Source organism: Mustela erminea, chromosome 6 (assembly GCF_009829155.1).
Source record: "Mustela erminea isolate mMusErm1 chromosome 6, mMusErm1.Pri, whole genome shotgun sequence".
Lineage (NCBI taxonomy): Eukaryota > Metazoa > Chordata > Mammalia > Carnivora > Mustelidae > Mustela > Mustela erminea.
In genome coordinates this window covers 76662311-76688238 of record NC_045619.1, presented here as the reverse complement: position 1 = coordinate 76688238, position 25928 = coordinate 76662311, and the positions used below count along the sequence as shown (strand labels likewise).

Below are 25928 nucleotides of genomic sequence, written 5' to 3'. Positions count from 1 at the left end.
TCAAATGAATAAATTTAAAAAAAAAAAATCTTTGGGGCGCCTGGGCGGCTCATTCGTTAAGCATCTGCCTTCAGCTCAGGTCATGATCTCAGGGTCCTGGGCTCTCTGCTCAGCAGGGAGCCTGCTTCCTCCTCTCCCTCTGCCTGCCTCTCTGCCTACTTGTGATCTCTGTCTGTCAAATAAATAAATAAAATCTTTAAAAAAAATTGTGACAGGTCTAAGGAAGACTTTAGGAAAACTATTTCTCTGAAAAGGACAGTCCCTTGATTTTGAAGTCATAACAAGTATATATATATAATTTCCATACCATCTGTTGTTATTAATATTGATGAGTTTGCCTGGTTGAATGACCTTGCCATTTATGTAGCAGTCACACTGAGATTTTGGAACACAATTCCCTTCATTATTCTGGTACATTCCATCAGGGCAAGTGCATCCATCAAATGGAACATCTTCTATATCACAGCTTCTATATCTCTCTGACAATAATCGACAAGTTTTATTGCAGGCTTTTATATTGTACTTGAAAACGAGGTCACTTGGACAAGAGGAATCTGTTGGTATAGGAATAAAAAATAGTAAATAGGTATATACAGGAAAAGTAGCAATTTTACTTCAACTTGATATTTATAGATATTATAGTGAATTATTCACAATTGAGGTTATGAATAATCAAGAAAAAGTTACTTGCTGTTCTCATTTTTCACTTCTTTTCTTTTTTTCATTTTTTTTTTTTTTTAGAAAAAGTGATTGAAGGAGGCAATTGCAATCACCCAGGAGAAAAAAAAAGAATGCTTTTTTTGAACTAGGGTGGCACCCATAGAGATGGAGAGATGTGAATGGATTTGAGAGAAATTTAGGGGATGAACTTAACAGACTTTATTGATTGGATATGGGCAATGAAATAGTAAGTATGATCTACAAAAGATTTATTTCTATTTTTTTTTGATAAGCCAAGTATTTTTCTGGTCATTTTCAAATACAGCAATAAATATTTAAAACAAAGCAAGATTCAATAAATATGATAGTTGAGCCCCTATTTTACTTACTTTTATTTGTTTTTTTTTTTAATATTATTAATATTGGGAACCAAAAGGCAGATGCTTAACTAAGTCACCTGGGTGACTTTTGGTTTCAGCTCAGGTTATGATCTCTAGGCAGGAAAATCAAGTCCTGCTTCAGGTTCTGTGCTCAGCAGGGAATCTACTTCCCCTTTCTCTCTCCCTCTATCCTTCCACAGCATCCCCTAGACACACACACACTCTCTTTCTCTCTCTGAAATAAATAAATCTTTAAAATAAATAAGTAAAATAAAATGTTATTAATATTTAGCTATCATTTTAAAAGGTAGTAGGAGTTGGAAAATTAAATTTCAGCCTATAAAACTGAACAGAAACCTACATTCATACCTAAATACACATATATTCTGCTCTTATTTAAATATGAATATATTAGATCAAGATAAAAGAATCAAGAAGTAAAAAATACAAGGATCGCACAAACATACTTTTTAAAATAACAGAAAATCATCTTTGAAAGAACCAAGTACAGATTTGTAAATACGGGTTTTTTTTTTCTTTTTTAAAAAATTTTATATTTCTTTTCAGCGTAACAGTATTCATTGTTTTTGCACCACACCCAGTGCTCCATGCAATCTGTGCCCTCTCTAATACCCACCACCTGGTTCCCCCAACCTCCCACCCCCCGCCCCTTCAAAACCCTCAGATTGTTTTTCAGAGTCCATAGTCTCTCAATATGTAAATACGGGTTTTTAAACTACACACACACACACACACACACACACACACACACAGGCATGCACTATAGTAACAGTAAGAAGAGAGTTATCTAAACACCCCTGTCCTGCTTACCACACAGTCCGGTTCTCCATCCCACCATGTACACTTCTTTCTCAGCACATGCTTTCACATAGTTGCCAAAAACCGTACACAGGCAGTCTTCACTGTTTTCACAAGTACAAGTGTACCTTTTGCATTCCTTTAAGAAATAAGTGTATTTTACATTATAAAAATATTCACATGAACAGGTAAACTGGGTATCTTCATTCAGCTCATAACAACTTCTGTTCCTTGAAAAAAGATCTGTCTTACAACTTCAGAAACTGTTTCTTTTCAAAAGAAAGAAAAGATGGAAAGAGAAACTTATTCAAGATTTTTCTCATTTGGGGTTATTTTCCAGTACCATTTTTTTTTAATTTGTATATCTAACAACTAAATAAATTAGTGGAATCCCATGTTAAATTTAAACCTATGTCTTAATTTACTGATAATGCCTGTTATTTGAAAATTTTTAACGCCTACAAACTTCTATTGATACTATCAAAATACTTCACAAAAAGCACTGTTAATCTTAGACACTCACGTACCTCATAATATGGTTTAGCGTTCACAACTGGATGGCAGGAAGCAAAAGGCCCGTCTGAATCAAGAAAAATTCCACAATGCTTTTCAGCAAATTTTTCTGGAAGAAAATTCATGCACTCAAAATTAGTACAAAAAAAGTCAAAATTTTTAATTGAATAAGTATAACTGTTTTTAAAGTGCTGCTTAGCATATCTAATTTATGATCAATACATATAAAAATAGCATGATAAAAGAAACACCTTAAACAGACAAAATCTTTTTTTAACAGATTTTATTTATTTATTTGACTGAGAGAGAGAGACAGTGAGAGAGGGAACACAAGCAGTGGGAAAGGGAGAGAGAGAGAAGCAGGCCTCCCACTGAGCAGGGAGCTCGATGATGGGGCTCCATCCCAGAACCCTGGGATCAAGACCTGAGCCGAAGGCAGACGCTTAATGATGGAGCCATCCAGGCGCCCCCCCCCAAATCTTTCCTTTTAAATTTTTATTATTTTTTAAAATATTTTATTTATTTATTTATTTATTTATTTATTTATTTATTTATTAAGAGAGACAGAGAGCCAGGTGGAGGGAGGGAGAGAGATCAGCAGACTCTGCACTGGTGGGCTCAATCTCATGACCCTGAGATCATGACCTGAGCTGAAATCAAGAGTCTGATGCTGAACCAACTGCACCATCCAGGCACCCTAATCTTTCTTTCTTTTTTCAATTGAAGTATAGTGGACACACAGTTTACATTGTTTTCAGGTGTACAACGCAGGGATTGGACAACTCTACACATTCTGTTGTGCTCCCCACAAGTATAACCACCATCTGTCTCCAAACTGTGCTGTTCTAATGCACTGACTATATTCCTCATGCTGTTCCTTTCATCCTCATGACTTACTCATCCCATTACTGGAATAAGAGGCAAAATCTTTATTAGCTGCAGACTTCTGTGTCAAGTCAGTTAACCTGTTTGCGAAAGGCAATTTCTACAAAAAATGGGACTAAGGGAACCAGATTATTTATATGGGTACCTTTTAATTTAAAATATATTTTTAAGTCTGAATTGTAGCAAGTTGGTAAATGAAATCATGGTGACACCAGCACCACCTTGCCTCTGTTGCTGCAATAGTCTTGTCAGTTTTAGGGCCACCCATATCAATCATTCAAAAACACTAACTTTGTTTTTTAAGGACTGAACTTATATTTAGTTGGTTTGCAAGTAACTAGTTTTTCTTTATTAATTTGTTAAATGAACAGAAAATAAAATTCACAAAAATAACCCAAGTAGAAAATTCTTTGCTCAGTGAATTGTAAACACTTAAAGATGATGCCAGTGACTAGAAAAAGGACTGCTAATTTGTTTTAACTATCAATTGATTGGCTTCTAAAGTAACTGTCAACAGGAAGCAAAAGGAAGCTGACTAAATCTATTAAAGGGACATTGAGGCCAATTATTTCTAAAATTTTGACAAACTTGTAACTAGGTATCACCATTTTTTATGTAAACACTACTGACAGCTTTTTAAGGCATAGCTTAGTTTTCTGTATTTTATTTTATTAAATACAAAACATTGAAAATTGAAACTGTTAATTTATATAGCTCTCAAAAGTGTTGATATAGTCTCCTTAACATAAATTGGCTTGGTTTCTTATGAGATGTACATGTGTTTTCACCTATTCTCATTCTAATTATTTTCATTGCAACACCTGCAAAACAAAATAACATGACAACTAAACCCAGAAATATGTATTACCGTGTTGATACTAAGGCTTCTGTCAACTCATTCTATAAATCAAAACAAGTTAAATGAAACTTTAAAAAGGAATTGCTTTGTAATTTTTAAATGTTAAAAGCTGATCAGACTTTTTTCAAATATGCAGATTAATTTAGAAAAAAAGTAATTAGGGATGCTTGGGTGGCACAGTGCACTAAGCGTCTGATTCTTGGTTTTGATTCTTGGTTTAGCTCAGGTTGTGATCTCAGGGTCATGGGATCAAGCCCCATGAGAGTGTGCAGTCTGGTTGGATTTCTCTTCCCTCCCTCTCCTCTCTCTCTCTCTCTCTCAAACAAATAAATCTTAACAAAAAAAATAAAAATAACTAATTAACATATAAACATACTTTAACTTACTTTCCAATACATCCCATTGTTTACAAAAGAAGTAAGATAAGATAAAGTTTTTATTAAAATCAACAATACTAAGGAAGAAATCAGAACAAGACTTCGATTCAAAATATGTAGATTATCAGCAACGGACCCATAAATACAGAGAACAAACTGGTGGTTGCCAGAGGTGAAAGGGATGAGGTAAGATGGGCAAAATGGGTGGTGAGGAGTGGCAGACACAGGTTTCAAGTTATGGTATGAATAAGTCATGATGATAAAAGGTCTAGCATAGGCAATATAATCCCAGTACTGTAAAAGCATTGTATGGTGACAGATGGTAGCTACCCTTGTAGTGAGTATGACTTAGTGTATAGACTTGCGGAATCACTATGTTGAACATGTTACATGTCAACGATACTTCCATAAAAATATATTAATTAAATAAATTTAAAAAAATACTTGCATTACAATTTCATCTTTAACCCTTACTAAGCACACTCCATCAGGACTCCACTATCAACATCTACATTAGTGGAGATGCTAACCTCATCCATACTCTTCATGAGTGTTTGTGGGAAAAAACTGAACTAATATTGTGGAAGTCTTTTGTAAGCTAAAACATGAGCTGATTCATACAAATGTAAAGGTTTCTTCATAAGATCCATACTTGGGGTTTGGTATAATTAACACACATGATAGCAGAGTTAGGAGACCTACATCGAGTGACAGCTTTCTTGTTAAGTAGCTTGGCAGTTTGGCTGAGTCTCACGATTTCAACCAATCATCACTTCCATGCCTCCATTAAAGATCTGTAAAACTTCCTCTGACCCTACTCTTCGACTGAGAAAACGGAGGAGGAAAAGAATGGGTATAGAAAAAGACAACTGTGCTGATCCCCCTTTCCCAGTGAAAGATGGGTTTTCTAGTTGCACCTCAGCCAGCCAGACTGCTTCTCTGCTGTTCCTGGCAAAACTGGGAGAATACAACAAACACTAGCAAAAACCAGGATCATCTGACAGTCCCATATTATATCAGAGAAAGTACACAATTCCTAGCACCAAGTATTTAATTACAGAGTTTGATGTTCAATTACCAATACCTTTTTCTATACTGATGCAGGAAGTGGGTTTTCCTTTAGGACAGGGCATCATTTCCCAAGAATCAGCAAATGCCTGAGGTGTCTTCTCCAATATATTCTGACTTGACATTAAATCATCCTCTACTCTGTTGTTGAAGGAACCACAGAGTCCTGTAGAGGGCACAGAACAAATTTTAACATTTCCTCACCTCCTCAGCTTTTAGATTCATATTCTCACATCATATTCAGTTCTGCACTCAAATCAAAACATGCAGAAGCTACCAGAGAGTGTATCCTTGTAAGTCTTATGCATATAAGTAAAATTTCATGACACTCCAGACATTTTATTCAAATTCCAGGAGCACTGAAACACCATTTGCCACAAATATGGTGTTTTTCCTGCGTGTTGCTGTAATATAACCTCCTTTAACAAGGTGGTGGGAAGCATGCTTACAAGCAGGGCATTCATGACTGCACATTGGTCAATATTAGTGTGCAGACTTGAATCATGAGAAGGGCTACATGCTTTCTTATCTAGAGTCTTCTAACCCATGAATTACATTTTTACCTATGTATAAGTTCACCTTCTCGAGTAAAGACATGTGCAAAAGCTCAGATGGTTTGAAATTAGTTAAATATGAGCTTTCCCATTGTTTTGCTTGTTTTGTTTGCCATCCATGACAGTATGTAAAAGCTGATTTCTGTGACAGAAAACCTCCATGAAAGAGATGATCGTGTCATCTATCAGCAAAAACAAATTGTAACGTAGCATGCATTGGAAACTTGATATTCAAAAGATGTATATGTATAATATTTTCATCTTTTTCTTCTATAGGTAAAAGCTTTCATAACCTATCTTAGCAAAGTTATGTATAACAGATATTGTCAAACCTCACTTTAGGAAACCTTAATTTAAGAACCTTAAAATGTTTAAATTTGCAGAAAATCATTTGGGAACAGATTTTGTAATAAATAAAGCTGTCTTTATTATCAGTTGAAACTGTTTTACTGAAATAGTGAAGGGAAGATTAAGTAAAAATTCATTATGATCTAATGTCATTAATGGAGAGACAATTCCAAATGAAAAGAAATAATGGTCACAGTAGAGCCTTGGAAATAAAAACATATCCAGAGGACTTACCTACAGTATCTGTGAAACTGTTAGGTGGCACTGAAACATACAACTGCATCGCAGGAGCAATTTGTATTTGCATTTTTACACCGAAGTTTGTTTCTACTTGAAGGTATGAGGAAGATGCTTTGAAGACATATACTTCACCTATTAAAATAATTATTTACATTAATAGTAATAATTGAAACATTGAACAGTTTCTGACTTATTAAAATGGTTTTATGCTTTAATATATGTTAAAAACCAAACATTTAATATCCCTAAAAACTGAACAAATGAATACATCTTACACTTATTTTAAAATGGTATTATTGAATTTACCTGAATCATCATAACTTTGATTTGTATATTCAATCCCATTGTTTGTGATTGTTCCATTCCTACTGAATACATACTTGTTACCTGAAATAGGCTAATATTTAAAACAATTGTTAGTTCATGTTAATTTATAATTTTACTTCATTTTAATACAATATACAAACCTAAGTTTTTGTGCCATAAAAATGTTTATTTGATTGGACTAGTTTTAAATATCTAAAATACAGAATATTTTTTGAAGCACTCCTCATATGTTGCTTCATTGTTTCTTATACCAATTCTTTGAGGAGGACTCTAAAGGAATCTTCATCCCCAATCTGTAGATGAAGAAACTGAGACCCAAGAAGGTGACTCACATTTCCAAAGGTCAAAAGGCTTCTAAGTGCCAAAGGCCAGTCTTGGTGTCCCCCCTCCCCCTGTAGTTCTATTTCCATTTACAGTGTCCATTCCAAATACATAAAATTCTAAACAAATATAATTGCCTTCTTAAACTCTTCTTAAACAGAGTTTAATAATTTAATAAGCACATAGGTTTATCTATAATTAGCACATCAGTTGTGTGTATATGATAATTTTTATACACTTAAGGAGCCTTAGAACTACTCAGCTCTTCCAGCGACTTTACTAATTTTCTGTACAATCTTCTTGTGATTTCTTTTTTTTAATTAATTATTTTTATTAACATATAATGTATTATTTGCCCCAGGGGTACAGGTCTGTGAATCATGAGGCTTACACATACCTCACAGCACTCACCATAGCGCATACCCTCCCCAATGTCCATCACCCAGCCACCCTCCCCATACTCTTTCTGTGATTTCAATTCACACAGTAAAGCCTCTCTTCAGCCACAAAATTTCTGAATTTGTGAAGTAATTATTCAATTTTGTTCTGGATAAACTTTAGGAAGCTGACTACTTACCGAATTTAAGAGGAGTGTAACACTATTTAAGCACGTTCCTGACTGGCCACTTGGACAAGGACGAAGTTCAACACTAACAGACCAGTCTTTATGCTGTTAAAAAATGCAATTCATTGATACATTTATCAAAATGTTCTTGATGGTACACTATTACTGTGTGATTCATTTAAGGGCACTTTTTTTTAAAACATGCACAATTCCTACATATAATCAGTCTGCTCTTAAAATAAAACTTGGTTCAGTCCATGATAAGTCTAGAATTGTCCAAAAGCTTTACAGAGGAAGGTCCAAGTATCTTGCATAAACTATATTAATATATTGTGATTAGTGGATTTTCATTGTCATCATTTTTTTTTCTTTTATCTTTACTTTTTGTCTTCTCCTCCAAGGGAATGTGCTAGCTGAAGACAAAGTGACAAGATGGAACCCCCTTTATTGAAATACAGGTTACTTAAAGTTTTAGTCCTGAAAAGAATTTAAAAGTAAGGATAGCCTCTATCATACTGGTGATATTGTATTATAAAAACTATAACTAGGGGAACCAGAGTGGCTCAGTGGGTTAAAGCCTCTGTCTTCAGCTCAGGTCATGATCCCGGGGTCCTGGGATCGAGCCCTGTTATCGGGCTCTCTGCTTAGCAGGGAGTCTGCTTCCCTTCCTCTCTCTGTGCCTGCCTCTCTGCATACTTGTGATCTCTGTCTGTCAAATAAATAAATAAAATCTTTTAAAAAAACTATAAGTAAATGTAAAGGGATAATGATGAAAAAGGAATGTGTTTCATGGAACAAAAAAGATCATCACAACTGAAGCATTAGTAAACACAAGCAAAGAAAAGTAGAAAAAGGAACTATTTTTCCAGTATGTTTATAAAGTTACTAATGATGAAGGAAATGTTGGGGGTTTTTTGTTTGTTTCACAAGGAACTTCTAAGGAGTACAGGGAGTACCAATTGTCAATGTCAGTATGTGACAGAAAACAGACATTGAAATATGTAACCAATCACTGAGGGGCTGCTTGCTATTTATTCTTTTAAACAGTAACTTAAAGTGAAGACTGTTTTAAATTGGTTGAATGGCTCAGTGTGTGTGCATCAATTTTCTCAAGGATTCCAGGCTATTACATACATGGATGGCCAAGAAGTGACAGTTTCCAGGATGGTAGTATTTAATGCCATCAAAGGTGGTGACTGAATTTCCTTCCACCTTACATCTTCCAGGACATAATGCTTCCGTACAAGACCACTTAGCATTCTGGCATGTGCTGTTAAAATGCAATAGTTATGTTAAGGTCATCAATTGTGTTTTCTCCATGAGGAAAATAAATACCCCAATGTTAAAAATCAAAATTTAAATTAAGATATTTACTTAAGGTTTATTAGACCATCTTTTAAAAGAAATTTTTTAAAGTAATCTTTACACCCAAAATGGGGCTCAAACTCACAGCCCCAAGATTAAGAGTCACATGTCTATTGACTGAGCCAGCCAGGAGCCCCTATTAGACCAGACTCATTCTCCAATCAACATCTCAACTCTGATCAAGTGCCACATTGATGGTGGCATTCTGGCATTTTAAAGGACTTGAATTCCATGGACTAAAATAATAGCTTCTGCCTGCATTAAATATATAAAAACTTCTAAACTGGATTTCAGAGGTTTGTTTAAATGGAATACATTCCACTATTAGTACTAAAACACCTGCTACATGCCACACTGTAGACCCTCACTGTTCAATACAGTATAGAAACATATAGCTATTGATTACTTGAAATGTGACAGTTCTAGATTGAGCTCTGCTATAAATATAGAATATAGACTTTTAAGACTTAATTTGAGAAACAGATTGTAAAAATCTCTCATTAATTTGAGAAACAGATTATAAAATCTCTCATTAACTTTTTATACTAATTTCATTTCTAGATGCTAATTCTGCACTTTGGATGTATAAAATACATAATTATAATTAGATTCCACCACTACCTTTTTGCTTTTTAAAAACACATCAAATAAAAAATGTTAAATTATAAATGTGGGTCATATTTGTAGCTAATATGATATTTCTCTAGGATTTCACTGTCCTAGATATTCAATAAATCATAGCTATTGTTATCATAATTATTACTAATATATTATTGCCACACTAACAGGAACATTTCTCATTTATAAGGAACATATTACAGTATAAATAATAGATTAGCTTTCATTGAGTCAAATTATTTCCCTACAAAGGCATAGTACATTTTTAGAAAAGTCCTTTGGAGTTCCGCAGAAATTTAGAGTTTCAGAGAAATGTCATAATGAAGAATGGGGAACTCTCTCTGATCAGCATATTGTTCCTGAATTCAAATAATATACACTAATTTTTGGCACATTGAAATACACTATTATTAAATATATCTATAAACATCATATATATAAACATGAATATATATTACAAATATATACAAAGATATAAATAAAGATCAAATATATTTTCACAGGTATAGTCACATATAAAAATTATCTGAAAAGTAGTGGGCTGTTTCTGATTATACATTTTACTAAATATTTTTGGTAATTAGCATAATTATTGTTTCATTGTTGTAACCATACTTTTTGATTCTTTGCTCTATATTTGCAACCGCCAATTGGTTTATTCTTTGAAACACTATTTCAGTTAGTGAAAAACATTACTTTTTAAAGATACAATGAAAGCTCACACATTTTTTAATCTTATTTTTCCATTTTATTTTATTTTTTTCAGTGTCCCAAGATTCATTATTATATTTTATTTAAAAACCACACTAAACTTTCCCTTAAAAATGAAAAACAAACTATCAACATGGAAAATACCGTATTTATTTCCAAAAAGTTTATTTTAAGGGTGGACCTAGAATTATTTCAAATTAGATTAAAATATTAGTATTATTTCACTATTAACAAAATGTGGACAAAAAGCATGCACATACCACTGAGAACCACAAGGACCTCTTCGGACTTCCCCTGACTTATAGATCTTTCCATGTAAGCTACAGGGACATTCAGTCTTTAATACACATCCCCCTTTTTCTCCAATATCATCCAATAGATAACCTAGGAAAAATACATTGTACAAGAATTATATAAACATCAGCAAATTCTCAAGCAGTGAACTGTGAAATCACTCTTGAGCTAGTTCTTTCAAGTGTAAACATGCACTTAAAATGATAAGTTCCATTTAGCAATTAACCGTAGTTTGAAATTTTTGGAGCCATGGAACATTCCTAAGGAGCCCAATAGAGGACTAGGGGATCATTTGTGGAGTACCGTGACCCTATAGAAACAGACATACAGATTAACTTTGTAAGTCCCTCTACTTCTCTTCTGCAGTTTGCTAGATGGATTATGAATAGGTGATTTCATTAAATATCTGGTTAGAAATAAGACCCACCATTCTTGAGTCACTTTTTCAGTCGTTTTAGTATAAACAGTCTCACAGGGTATGTTACCTTCTGGGCAGAAGCAGCCATTCACACATTCACTATCTTGAAAAGGAGCCACATTAGAACAAGTTGCAGGATTTGAGGGACCACATTCTTTGTAGATATGTTTTTCTGGGCATCTAGGTTTTCCTGGAGAAATATAGAAATATGTATACATGGGAATGAGAGGGAATTTAATGTGATAAATACATAATATTTCTAATGGGGATCTTTCAAATGGGATTCTTTGAGTCTAATTTTCTAGACATGAGTCAGTCTTTAAAATTATTCAGTACAGTTAAATTGTGCCAATTTCTCATGCATTATTTTGTGCTACAATATTTAATGTGTAGAAAAAATAAAAAATGAAGATGGAAATTAGGAAGAAATGTATATTATATATGTAATAACATCCCATCTTACTTTGAAATTGATCTACTTGTTTTTTAACTTAAAAGGATTGAGCTAAGCATGAGTTGAAAGTACTTTTATATTTGTGTGAAATTCACATCTATGTTTTACTAATTTTTTGAAAGAAAATCACAGTACTATCAACATACTTTTGATAACTTTTCCAGTTACTTTTTTTCAGTTTTTGCAGAATTTCTCATTTTTCCCAGTTACTTTTACAAATTATAGACTAGAAAGTTCCTAATTGAGATCTTATTACAAGGGACTGTCATTTATGGCAAGTCACTTCACCAAAACAGTCCCGTTTCCTTGTAAGTACCTGGGAGAGATGAGACTCCATCATATCTAAGATCCCTTTTAGGGCTTACAATCATTTAAGAACATTACTTTGAAATATAGCTCAACTTTAAAGTGCTATAGAAACTTTCTGGCTTGGAATCTGCAATAAAATTTAAAACCTACCACAAGTCACATCAGAATCATCTCTCCAGGATTCATAGATGCCGGGACCATCTGAGGCACAGAGGCGGGACAACTCTGAGTAAGTGTCACATGTAGAATTTTTGCCTGGATTTTGGCAGTAGTCATTAACGCAAATCATTCTGTAGTCCTCAGAAAAAGCGGCGACCTTTCTACATTTCTCAAAGTAAGTTCCAATAATTTTGTCACAGTACTACAAAATAAAGTGTGAAGTTTTATTAAAACATAAGAAAAAAATGACAATCAATAAACATTTAGGAAGAGATAAAATTCAGAAGTATTTGGTTTTGCATGATAATCTGTAGCTTGGCAGGGAAAGTTGCTGAATGCTGTTCAAAATGGAGAGTTTTGAAATAGAGTTAGCACAGTGACTCCTAAAAGAATCCTTCACCTCTGGCATTTTGGATTGCTATATAACAACTTCAGAAATGGTTGTACCTATACTCATCCAAAATTTCTCCAAATGTGACATGAAATTTACAACTTGAGAAAATAAAAGGGGTAAGAAAAAAAGAGCTATTGTCAGTGCCAGAGAGTGGGATGATAAATGACTGATACCATAAAAGACAGAAGGGAAACTGGTGCTTGGTCTATGAGTCTTATCATATTTGGTGAGCAAACAGGCAGTGAAATAGAGTTACTGTGGGCTTTCTGTGTGGGGGTTGGTGGGGGCCATGGGAGTTAGCTCTGGAAACAATGTATTTGTTTCATGTTGGTAAGGAAGTAAGGAGGTAAATACACACATTATGGAAAATACAAATTTCAAATTTCAACATATTTTAACTACCACATAACTGTACATATGTTTGTGCAGAGAAATATAAAACCACTGTCAAGCAAATGAACAATCTCTGAACAATTAACTCTCTGAACAATTTGGACCAATTAACTCCTAAGATAGCTGATAACATTTTCTAAGTAAGGTATAAGATTAAGTGAAATAAAATCTTCAAAGATTGCTTTTTTGTCTATTATTTTTTGTGTATGTTTATCACTAGATTACAGGTTCCTTTAGGACAAAAATAGAATCTTATATCCTCTTGGTTTAACATAGTGTCTTGCACATAGTAGGTCCTTACTAAATATGCATTAGCTTTAACATAAATTTATATAGTCACTGAGTTAATATTTTTGAGCAACCAGGAGTAAGTTCTCATATGCTATACAACTATCTCATATGCTATACAACTTCTGGTTCTATACAAATTTTAGGATTGTTTGTTCCAGCGCTTTGAAAAATGCCGGGGGAATTTTGATTGGGATGGCACTGAAAGTATAGATTGCTCTGGGAAGCACAGACATTTTGACAATGTTTATTCTTCTGATCCATGAGCATAGAAAGTTTTTCCATCTTTTGTGTCTTCAATTTCCTTCATGAGTGTTCTCTGGGTATTACACGCAAACAATGAATCACGGAACACTACATTGAAAACAAATGATGTGGGGGTGCCTGGGTGGCTCAGTCATTAACCGTCTGCTTTCAGCTAGAGTCATGATCTCAGGGTCCTAAGATCAAGCCCCACATCGGGCTCTCTGCTCAGTAGGGAGCCTGCCTACCTCCCTCTCTCTCTCTGCCTCCTTGTGATCTCTGTCAAATAAATAAATAAAATCTCAAAAAAAAATAATGAGGTACTGTAACATAAGGAAACAAACAAACAAACCAAGGAGAACAGTGCTGAAATTTGCTACTGGGTGAAATATAAATCTCTCACCTCTACACCATCTTCACAAATCTCATAGCTTTTACTAAAAGCTTTGGGACAATCTCCAGGAATTTTACTATTGGCAATGTGCTCATTGATGTTGTCTCCTTAAAAAGAAAACAGTGCTTAGTACAAGATATTCACTATGCAAATATATGTTATTTTTAAGCTAAATATAACTAAATTGACTACATAATTTTTTACTTTAACAATTTCTTATTCTTTAGACAAATGCAAATTATTGTTAGGTTTATTAAAATATGAGCAATCATTTTATAATCTTCTTTCAGGAAGCAATTTTCTTAGACATAATGCACTGAAATCTCACCTGGAGTGCTGTTGAAGTTACCACAAAGACCACAAGTTGGATATTGCTTGTGAAGAGTAAGCTTTAAAAAAAATAATAATAACATGTACATGTTTATAAAATATTAAAAATACCTCAAGACAAAGTTTGCCCAAACCAAATGATGGTGTCTCTTCATATTCAATTCTACTTAAGCTGGGTACATAGGCATGTACTAGCAAGCCTCTTTTAGAGGACCTGGATCTAGAAGTTGGAAAGATCCTGACTCTACCTCTTACTAACTGTGTGTCCTTGGATGGATTATTTAGATTGTATTAGCCTGAATTTCCTGAGTTCCATCACCTATAAAACAAGATTAATAATAGTATGTATTTCAAGGTATTTTAAATTGTAAATAAGATAATGCTTAGTACAATGCATAATGTGGAGATTTTTCAATAAACCTTAACTCTTATTTTCCTTACAATGTAACGTTTTATAACTGAAAACAAAGAAGAAAAAGCACAGGAATGTAAGAAAATCAGACCCAGACTTACTGAGAGTTTATTTTTGCCCCACATCAAAGACAGGATTCCTCTACGGCTTTTCAGGACAAAATGTTCTCCATATTTTTTAATATGTATCAGTTTATTGTCATATGGTATCTGCACTCTGAAAAGTATAAAATACAAGTACATATAATGGTAAAAATAGTATTATAACTTTTTAAATAATTCATGTTCTATATCTAGTGTCATAAATATAATACTGGCTAATAAATATTAAAGCTTAGGGCACCTGGGTGGCTCAGTTGTTAAATGTCTGCCTTCAGCTCGGGTTGTGATCCCACGGTTCTGGGATTGAGCCCCGCATCGGGCTCCCTGATCTGTGGAAAGTCTGCTTCTCTCTCTCCCACTCCCCCTGCTTGTGTTCCTTCCCTCTCTCATTGTTTCTCTCTCTCTCTCTCTCTGATAGATGAATAAAATCTTTAAAAAATATATTAAAACACAATGGTTTTGTTTTTCCAATATTTGAAAGACTTTTAAAGAACAATGAGTAAATCCTTGGGGCTTTGGAGAAATAAAAAAGAAGAAATCCATTCTGTATAAGGAATAAATGATCAAATAATTTGAAATGTTCACAAGTAGAATATCATGCCTCAACTTTTTATCCTGGAAAATATTCAAATATGGCATCTCTTCCAAATATGAATTGCTACTTCTAAAAGCAATGGCCTAAGTTTCAGTCTAATGAAAATCCCATATTTATATTTAATGATAGACATACGAATGAAAACTAAGATATTCTATTAGCAGATTGGTTGAATATGCACATTGCCCCAAATCTAGATACTCAAAATAGTCAAACAACAGAGCTACTCTTCCTATCTCCACCTTGTTATAGGAATAAATATAGTATTTTACAATCCTACATTAAACAAAATCTATCAGACTCCTGTCCAAGAAATTATTATAAAATCCAATATGAGAACCAAAATAGGAAAAGAGTACCATCTTTTCACTATTCGACCTTTTTTCTTTTTGCTCTGGTTACTCCAAGTGCTTCTATAACATTTATCCATAACACTGTGGCATTTACCTTTCTTCATTAACTAGAATGCGATCACCAGAAACAGAGACCTCATTATTATCAATTTCAACTGCTATTTTTTCAAAGTCACCATTACTCTTTCGTTTGATCTCAATATTGAAATCTCCTCCAGATTCAACGCAGTGATGGCAGAAAGTGTATGAGCAGGAAGACTCAAAGGAAAAGATGCGGCCATTGAAAGCTTTATATATTCCTTTGCCCCAAGTAGTAGCTTCACCTGCAAAATATTCAGAGTAGAATATTCATAATTATTTGGAACTATTAATGTAGCTTCTAGTTCTGATTTTTTAAGTGTTTATGTACCAAGAGAAAACATCACAGAAAGGTTTTGTTCTCACAGCCACCACATTAAATCAGTATTTTTCTTTCTCACATATAGCAAAAATACACTAACAGTAGTACTTGAATCCTTGGGAATACATAATGGTGCCTATTCTGGCTCAAATAAAACATGAATAAAAACACCTTGTTTCCAATGGAAAAGGGAAATTGACTCTACTGGCAAAGGTATATACAGAGGGAGTTGTGATCTGTTTGCCTACTTGTTTTTCTTCTTGTAGAGATAGTCTTTCTAATGTTGCACAAGAGGATTACCATTTATAGCAAATAAGTATAAAGAATATTATTTCTCTATGTACGTGCATCTGCACATGTACACATATGTGTATACCTGTGTCTGTGTCATGTGTATATGTGTGTGCAGGCATGTGTATGTGTACCTTTGAGGAAAAATAGTACAAATCTGGTGTCATTCAGAAATGCAATGATCAAACAGATAGATGATGGGAAAATGTTTAAAACTAGTTCCAAATTTTGGCTAATTTATAATTCCATTAGATACTGGCTGGCTTGGACATAAAATATATATATATATAGAAATCCCAGTCATTTTTACTTACCAATAACTGGGCTCACTTCTGAGTACTTCGGAATGGCTTCTGGAATATTGGATCCTTTTTCTATTTAACACAATGCATGGATTACTTAGATTTATTTATTTATTTATTTATTTGACAGACAAAGATCACAAGTAAGCAGAGAGGCAGGCACAGAGAGAGAGGGGGGATGCAGGCTCCTTGCTGAGCAGAGAGCCTGATGCAGGGCTTGATCCCAGTACCCCGAGATCATGACCTGAGCCAAAGTTTGGGGCTTAATCCACTGAGCCACCCAGGCACCCTTTAAATTTCAAGACACATATTAATGTTTTTTCTTTTTTCTTTTTCTGACATATATTGATTTTAAATATATAGGACATTTGAACTTATACATGGGAACTTGGAAGCTGATTCTGAAGGTCATCAATAGGTTTCTTTATCCTGAATATATAATTTGATTTTGTGAGAACTGTAATTTACCAAGTTCATTTACATGATTATCTCTTAAATCCATATTTTTTCTTGAACAACTAGTCATTGTATTTTCAAAAATCATTGTGAGCTTATTCATTTTGGGTTACGTACAATTACTAACATATGCGGCATCCCCCATAGACCTATATTTTGAACTTCAAAAGGAGAACTTTGTTAGCATACTTTTATTGGGAGCCATTAGCTAAACAGGTCCAAGGTAGATTTTTATTAAATCAGTCTACAATATGATGCTAATAAGTCAATTATCTATATTAAAGAGAACTCAATTCTCCTGGTCAAAGAGGAAAATTCATATCACTTAATACTTTTCTGTGATTGTTTATTTACAAAGCATTGAGCATTTTATGTGACTAAGTAAACTTACATGAAATCTTAGAGCAAGGCCTAATATCAAGCAGAATAAAATAGCAGCAACAACAAAAATCAATATTTTAATGGAATTTTAAAATTTTTTTTAAAATGCCATTTATTTTATATTTTGGGACTTGTCTTTGCTAAAGGCTGTCTTTTCCCAGGTCAAGTGGAAGTAGATTGAATTCTTAGTTTATTTACAAAATCATTTTAAAATAATGTATCTAAAATGATAAAGAAGAAGTTGCATTATGCTTTATTTAGATTCCCTTAAAGTATAATCTAATATATTGTATTAATGGAGTTGTTTAAAATATACAGTTGGTTATCCAAATCATATTACTCAAAGAGAAGCATTTAGAAGCTCAGTTCAACATGGAGAAGACACAACAATATCACATGCTAGTAAATCAATAATCCACAAAACATTTAAACTTCAAAATTATACATAGAGATATATGTACACACAGATACACACATATGCATCATATAGAGAGAGAGATTTTAAATACTGAAAGCCACAAAGCAAATTACCTGGAGTACTGAATGGTCCAGAGGTACTGCTCTCAGAGGAGCTTGTAACACCTATTTTAATACAAAATAGTTAAGCTGTTTCATAAATGTATACATTTCATCAGAAAGGATGAATACCCAACTTCTGTAGCAACATGGAAGGGAGTGGAAGAGATTATGCTGAGTGAAGTAAGTCAAGCAGAGAGAGTCAATTATCATATGGTTTCATTTATTTGTGGAGCATAACAAATAGCATGGAGGACAAGGGGAGTTAGAGAGGAGAAGGGAGTTCGGGGAAATTGGAAGGGGAGGTGAACCATGAAAGACTATGGACTCTGAAACAATCTGAGGGTTTTGAAGGGGCGGGGGGAGGGTGGGAGGTTGGGGGAACCAGGTGGTGGGTATTAGAGAGGGCACGGATTGCATGGAGCACTGGGTGTGGTGCAAAAACAATGAATACTGTTATGCTGAAAATAAATTTTAAAAAATTTTAATAAAATAAAATAAAAAAAGAAAAGTTTTTAAAATCTGATGGATAAACCATAGATCCAAGTTCAACAATGCTAATGCTAGCAGACTTAGAACAATGTAAAGCTGCGTAAGAAAAATATATATTATCAACTCAACAACCTATGGAAGAAATAAAATTAAATGCCTCATACCAAATGAACTGACATCAAATTAATTGATTCCAGATCAACTGCCTTAAAATGTATTCAGGAAAAGAGAAAGAGAAAGGTTTGCATTAACAGGACCCAGCATCTCCTATTTCAGTTTCCACCACACTTACTCCCACTTTGAATTGCTTTACATTTGGGATATCTAGGTGCCATTTCTAGATGTCAATGGAACTAAGGAGTCTGCAGTCACAAAAACTGGAAATATGAAAACCACTCATCTAGTTGAGCTGAAATGTTCCTCTGAATAAGTCTAAGATCAAGAGATAATAATCTCAACAGATCAAGAACTTGCAATTTCAAAGCCACTAGGTTCACTGCCATTAGATATACTAACAGAAAGAACACTAATTAATAAATGTCTGTCTCATTCAAAAAATTAAAGCAGTCAAAAGCTGCCATCCCAATAGCAGAAAAATTTCAAATTGGTAACCATTCCAAAACAGAAAGATGAGAGGCAGTTACTGCCTACATTTCTCAGGAACACATCCTAAATTTGAATACCTGAGCTAATGACAGCAGATCTGGGGCTTCAATATCCAGTGTCTAATAAACCATTTGTACCAACTGGGTTTAAACAAAATTGGTGGCATGAATAATGAGTGATTTCAAATTTCTCATTTCCATTGCAGTGTTGACCTCAAAACTGATGTCCAAAGATTAAGAACAACCTAAAATAGAATTATTATTTCTACGTGACCAAGCCTTTTTTGAACAGATTCACTAATAGTCAATCCAGACAGAAGCCAACATTACTACACTACCATGTATCTCCTGCTAATTAGACTTTACCTTTTAAAAATGTATCAGTCCTAAAGTTGAGTTCTAAATGTGAATCCTGAACATTTTTCAGATTACCCATATCACGAGAAGTGAACAACTACCCACAGTTCTGTGGTCATCCAGTCTAGTGGCTCCCAAGACTTTCTAATACTGCTAACAGCACCAAAATAGTTCCCATGTCATAATAAGTATTATTTAACAATGCATACCACAGATTCCTAGACTATTCAATCTAATGTTTCCATTAAGTAGAAATATTAAAATTTATGAGATTTTCAAAAGGGATGGAGCTCATTTACTCTTATCAGAAATAAACCTGCAAAAAATTTTAAACTACCAAGACCAGATCCAGAATACAAAGCTCAAACCCAACAAATTATTGGCTACTCTAACCACCTCTTCAGCTTCTGCAACTCCAAATCAGTTTCGTATAAAGGCAACAAAAATAACTCCACATCAGTATAATCACAGCCACAAAATTCATTGTACAGTCTATGCCAAGCAATATTAAATGACTTTTCCCTAATCACATCTACATACAGTTTATCATTTAACAATTTTGGCTTGCTTTTCGTATCATTACAAATGTTTGTGATTTTCATTGCTATTTTATAATGTATTTCAGAATCCTGACTTTCTAATCATCAGATATAAATCTCAATTCTCAAGCCGTGAAAACCAGACTCAGTAATATCCTTTCCAGTATCACAGATACCTGTACCACCACGGCCAGTTTCACCAAATTCGTTTGGTCCAGAAGCAACACCACCAAGTCCAGCTGTACCCTTCCTTCCTTCACCACTTCCAGAACCAGAAGACCAAGTGTTTTCTCCTAATGGAAAATCAAGATGTGATTAAAAGAAATAAAGAAGGAAGAAATTAAATTGGATTTCTTGGGAATAGAGTCCAGGTTAAGCTGCCTGAGCTGCTGACGTCAGATCCAAGACTAAAGTATCTAGTCCCCACAAATCCATTGCCTCTTTCCATTCCCACCAATTCGATTGATTTAAAATCCCTGCTGATCAGATGACCCCATATTAGATCCTGAATCTTCAGAGATACCAACCAGAATATCCATACCCATTTCTTACACTTGAGTCACCTGCTGAATACAAAATGATCGTCATGAGAATTATTTTTCATGCATACTATGATTCAGAATTTTTCTAGGCACAGAAATTAACCACCAATACCTAGAACACTGGAGCTAGAGCCTCCAGGACCACCTACTCTATTTCCATCAAAGTCTTTACCACTATGGCTACTGGATTTGAACCAGAATCTCAAAAACCAAACTGAGTTTCACCCTTCCTTTCTTCATTTTCATAATTAGAAAACAAACTTCTTCCCTCTAATGGAAAATTTAAATGTTATTTTTAAAAATGATAAAAAAAAATTTAAACCCATTTCAATTTCAGCAAGAGTTTAGGTTAGTAGAATGCCTGAGTTATGGGCATTGGACCTGAGATTAATGGATCCACGGACAATATACATGCTGCTGCTCATTCCATCAATCCCCTACCTCCAACTTTCTTTAACCAAGTACCAAATCCTGAATTTTGAAAAATTTTTAAAGATTTTACTTATTTATTTGAGAGAGAGTGGAAGAGGGTAGGAGAGGCAGACTCCCCACTGAGCAGAGAGCCTGACATGGGACTCAATCCCAGGACCCTGAGATCATGACCTGAGCTAAACACAGACACTTAACCAACTGAATCACCCAGGCACCCCCTGAATTTTCAAAATTACCACCAGCATGCTCACCACCACCTCTTCCACTGGTACTTCTACCAGAATATTAAAAGTATGTCAATAGGAAACATTTGATATATTTTATAATTGAGAAATTTAAGCAAAAAATTAACTAGCAACATCCATACCACTAAAAGTAGATTCTCTAGTACCTTTTATTACATTTTTACTAAGGCCAGTGTCATCAAATCGATTTGAACCAGAATCTCCAAAATCAAATTTAGCTTCACGTTTCCTTTCTCCATGTCTCAAATCAAACGATGAGGACTTTTCCACTAACAGAGAAATAAAAATGTTAGCATGACAACAGATGAAAGCCTGAAATCAATTTAGATTTCACCTAAGCAGAGTCCAAAATTAGACTACCTGAGCCACTGGCATCAGATTCCCTGCTGCTCTTATCACTCTGATAAGATCCACTGCTTTCAAATTCCTTTTTTTTTTTAATTTTTTATTTTTTATAAACATATATTTTTATTCCCAGGGGTACAGGTCTGTGAATCGCCAGGTTTACACACTTCACAGCACTCACCAAAGTACATGCCCTCCCCAATGTCCATAACCCCACCCCCCTTCTCACAACCCCCTTTTGACCAAATTTCTCAAAACCATATCTCAAATTTTCTGATATCCCATCAACAAAATTATCCCCAATTCTTGCACTGGTATTGCCTGCAGAATGTAAAATTGTCATCAGAACATATTCCAATAAATTTTATGATTCAAATACTTTTTAGGCACAGAAATTAAACATCAAGATCTAAACCACTGGAACTAAATTCACTAGTACATTTAATACCATTATCACCACTGTCACCCCAGTGATATGAACTAGAATCTTCAAAATCAAATTCAGTTCCAAACATCTTTCCTTCAAGTCCAAAATCAAAAGACCTAGGCCTTCCCACTAACAGAAAATTCAAAATATTATCAAATAAAATACTAAATATTCAAAACTCAATAGGATTTCTTAGGAACACTGAGTGGAATACCTGAGCTACCAGCATCAGATCCAAAGCCTTTGAATACAGCCCCAGCAGATCCACTGCCTCTCATTCTAGTCCCTCCAATTTCATTGATTCCAAAGCCCTGTTGACCAGAAACCCCTACATTGATTTCTGATTTTCCAGAGCTGTCACCAGCAAATGTATTCCGATTTCTCAAACTGGTATCACCTGCAGAACATAAAATGATGTCACAGGGCATACTGAAAACATTTCATGATTCAGAAATGTTTATACATAAGAAATGAGATATCAATACCTAGATCATTGGGAATGGGTCCTCCAGAACTATTCATTCGCTTTCCTTCAATTTTTATTTTGCCATTAATGTCACTGTCACCAAATGAACTTGAACCAGAAGCTCCAAAACCAAATGCAGCATTGCCCTTCTGCTTTCCAAGTTCCCAACCCAAAGACCCAGTTCCAACTGACAGAAAAATTAAAATAATATTAAAAATTAATCTTAATTAGTAAGTTTATTATTAAATATTTTTAAAATCTATTTTAACCAATTAGTTACTTTAATTAATTTCAAATTTTCTGGAATGAGTCTTAGTTGGAATACCTGGGCTATGGACATCAAATCCAAAACCGATTGATTCACCTCCGGCAGATCCTCTGCTGCTTATTTCACTCCGGTCAGCTCTACCAATGCCCAATCCCTTCTGATCAGATGCCCCCAAACCAAATCCCAAATTTCCAGAGATACTGCTACTAAATCCAGCCCTACTTTTTGGGTTGGTATTATCTGATAAAATTAAAAAAGAAAAGACAAAAGATTGTTACCAGGTAATAATTAAATACAACTTATGACTCTATCCTTCATGCACAAAATCTAAATAGCAATAATTAGACCACTGGAACTTGACTTTCCAATGTTCTCTATTTCATTCTCACCAAAGTCTTTTTGTTCGAGACTACTGATACCCATTCCACATGAACCAGAATTACCAAGACCAAATTGAAATTCATCCCTCTTTCTACCACCAAATCCAAAATCAAAAGGCAAATGTAAAATTCAACTGTTTTCAAAAGCAAAAAACAAAACAAACAAACAAACAAAAACCCCAAAGGGTGTAAATGATTAATTATTTGTATTGTTTCATTACAGAGTCTCGATCAGAATTCCTGAGCCACTGATATGACAGCCAAAGCCCAATGGATTTACCAACAAACTCCTTTCTGTTCTTCCTCTTTCCACCAATATTCACATCTGTTAAGATAAATTGCTCTGACACAAAAATGCAAAGATTTACATATTTTATTGACCCTAACCTCTTCACTGACTTTAATTTCTAAATATAGAATGTTATTTACCCATACTTTTGTACATTTGTGGGGGTTTTTTCCAACATTCTTCTTTAAGAACACTAGTTGAAATATGAGTAATGAGACTTAAAAAATTAACACCACGGAAGTACAGAAACATGAGACCCAAATTCTCCTGTTCTTTATAACAAAACTGGGAACAAGAGAGTTTAGGTGCCTTTCCCAAAGTCCACAGAAGGTAAGCAGGAAAGACTGGGGATAGAAACTGGGTCTCTTTCTTCCAGGTCCAAAATCCTTCACAATTAAATCTAACTGCCTCTTCACTAAAATGTTTACATTGCTGATTTCTGTTGAAGATAACACAGCTTCTTTAAGAATCAAACATAATTTAAAAATCATTCTCTCTAACACTGAATTAGGTCAAAACAACACTACCTTCCCTGCTTTGTTAATTGATTTTTTTTTTCTGTCAAAAGCAGAAACTAAAAAACAACTTAGAATACCTGTTTCACTGGCAGCAGATTTCGAGCCACCCAATCCATTTACTGCATTTACATCAAATCCACTTTGGCCAGATGGACCCCTACCAATGTCATTTCGATTTGAAGCAGTGCCACCAAATGTCATATCGCCAGACATACTGCTGGCAAAACCACTTGCTAACTTGCTTTTCTCTGCCATACAAAAACACAATTGCTATCAGAAAAAAAGTTGCATTCACTCATAATGTACAAGAAATTAATCTATACACATTGCTTGAACTAGGCCTACATTATCATTTCAAAAATATCGTCCCCTTCCCCTCCATACATCTTGCCATATATAATTCCATACAGTATAACCAAGGGTGTACATGGCAAAAAATTTATCATGAGGTTTGAGAATTCCATAAGAAAACTAAAGCACTGGGACCACTTAAGATAAATTTCACTGTCTTCTTTAGAACATGACAAAACAATGAACAATTGAGTATTGTGAACAAGAGCAAGCATATCTGCATGAACTTATTAGTCATACTGTTTGTCAGTCCCAAAACAGATGGCTGGACAGACAGGAAACTGCACTCCTATACCCCAAACTGTTTGTCCCTTTTCAGTTATCACCACTTTGACTCAAATATTAAATTTCAATATAAAATACTGAAGTTATTTTCCTCATTGAATTTCCTTCTTTTCTATTTTTGCACAGGTAAGAACTATAGAGATTTGCGGACCAGGCAAGTAAAGTAAAACGTGGCCAGTTGGGAGAAGTGTGTAGAACCAGAGAGAACATGCCTCATCTAAAGAAAGTTGATTTTTTTTTTTCAAAAAAAACCAAATAGAAGACCACAAACTGTTTTCAAACACTACTTTATAATATTACTCATAAAACTGAGTATCCAATTTAAAGACAGAATCCCAGGGCAGAAAATAAATTGTGGTTGGAGACAAAAATGGGAGTAGAGAAAACTTGCACCAAATTTGGGGTCTGGAAGTACTGTAATTAAATATCATAAAAATGATTGATCATCATAATAGCACCAAGAAGAAAGATAACATAGAAAAACTAAAATGATCAGAAAAAAAATGTAACTTAATGTAAACATCTTTTCCAAAATTCTCTAAAGACAGAATTCATCAGTCTCATTCATCAGTCTCAGGCCCTAGAATTAGTGCCTTTCTATTCCCCACTATTAATTAAGGCCATGCGCTGCTAATAATGCAAAGATTATCAGGCTACCCAAAATGAAATAAAGCACTTGTTTCCTAAATAAGCATTTTTCTCTAACAGTACCTGCCGGAGTGTTTTTTAACACTAAACTATCAGTATCTCGATGTTTCCTCGACCCATCTTCAGCCCCTCCTGGAGCATTATATCCAGTGTTAAGGAGTGAATCAATAAGAGATTTCTTTCTTCTGTTTGGGTCACCAAAGCTCAGACTACTGAACAAAAAGCCACCTAATGTGAATGACAGAAGATCATATTTGAAAACAGTATAAAGAGCGCAAAAAGGGGTTTTCATTGTGACACTCTGAAAGCCATGTTATTCCCTGTTATTCTGGCAGCCCTTGGAATAACATACACTTCTTATTGCCTTCATAGCCATACCCATACTTTATTGTAATAGTTCTAAGACTTCAAGAAAGAGCGATGAAAAGAGCTATGAAGATTTCACTGCTGTGTACTAGACAGTCTTCTTATAGTTAGGGAAGAAACCTTCCCTGTTGCTTCCTCTCCATTGATAAGCCCTGAGTTCCAGTGTCCAAACTCCCCCGGTCAAAATATTCTACTGTGTTGAATCCACACTGTCCTTGGCTTAGGAATAGCTGATAAAATTAAAATAACATACCTGCTTGTCTTTTCTGTTTTCCTACAA

The 25928-nt window shown here is 34.4% G+C and overlaps 1 protein-coding gene across 31 annotated transcripts in view; it reads right to left on the bottom strand.

Annotated features, from left to right (window-relative positions):
* Nucleotides 1-25928, bottom strand: part of MUC19 (mucin 19, oligomeric) — a 301846-nt gene that overhangs the window by 259549 nt on the left and 16369 nt on the right. For 29 of the 31 annotated variants that reach the window (XM_032347777.1, XM_032347779.1, XM_032347783.1 and 26 more), the window contains exons 1-25: nt 25346-25589; nt 22869-23051; nt 22563-22730; nt 22292-22474; nt 21886-21971; nt 21666-21732; nt 21452-21574; nt 20263-20379; nt 18109-18159; nt 16753-16812; nt 15842-16070; nt 14800-14914; nt 14285-14345; nt 13966-14063; nt 12236-12446; nt 11390-11512; nt 10871-10994; nt 9051-9186; nt 7929-8021; nt 7010-7100; nt 6698-6835; nt 5578-5727; nt 2387-2481; nt 1872-1998; nt 308-554 (exon numbers count right to left, since the gene is read on the bottom strand). In XM_032347777.1, coding sequence (XP_032203668.1) covers nt 308-554; nt 1872-1998; nt 2387-2481; nt 5578-5727; nt 6698-6835; nt 7010-7100; nt 7929-8021; nt 9051-9186; nt 10871-10994; nt 11390-11512; nt 12236-12446; nt 13966-14063; nt 14285-14345; nt 14800-14914; nt 15842-16070; nt 16753-16812; nt 18109-18159; nt 20263-20379; nt 21452-21574; nt 21666-21732; nt 21886-21971; nt 22292-22474; nt 22563-22730; nt 22869-23051; nt 25346-25574 — 3305 coding nt within the window. In that variant the 5' untranslated portion in view covers nt 25575-25589. Of the gene's footprint in view, nt 1-307; nt 555-1871; nt 1999-2386; nt 2482-5577; nt 5728-6697; nt 6836-7009; nt 7101-7928; nt 8022-9050; nt 9187-10870; nt 10995-11389; nt 11513-12235; nt 12447-13965; nt 14064-14284; nt 14346-14799; nt 14915-15841; nt 16071-16752; nt 16813-18108; nt 18160-20262; nt 20380-21451; nt 21575-21665; nt 21733-21885; nt 21972-22291; nt 22475-22562; nt 22731-22868; nt 23052-25345; nt 25590-25901; nt 25923-25928 lie in introns of those variants that run through there. The other 2 variants (XM_032347804.1, XM_032347806.1) reach the window with 2 other exon arrangements.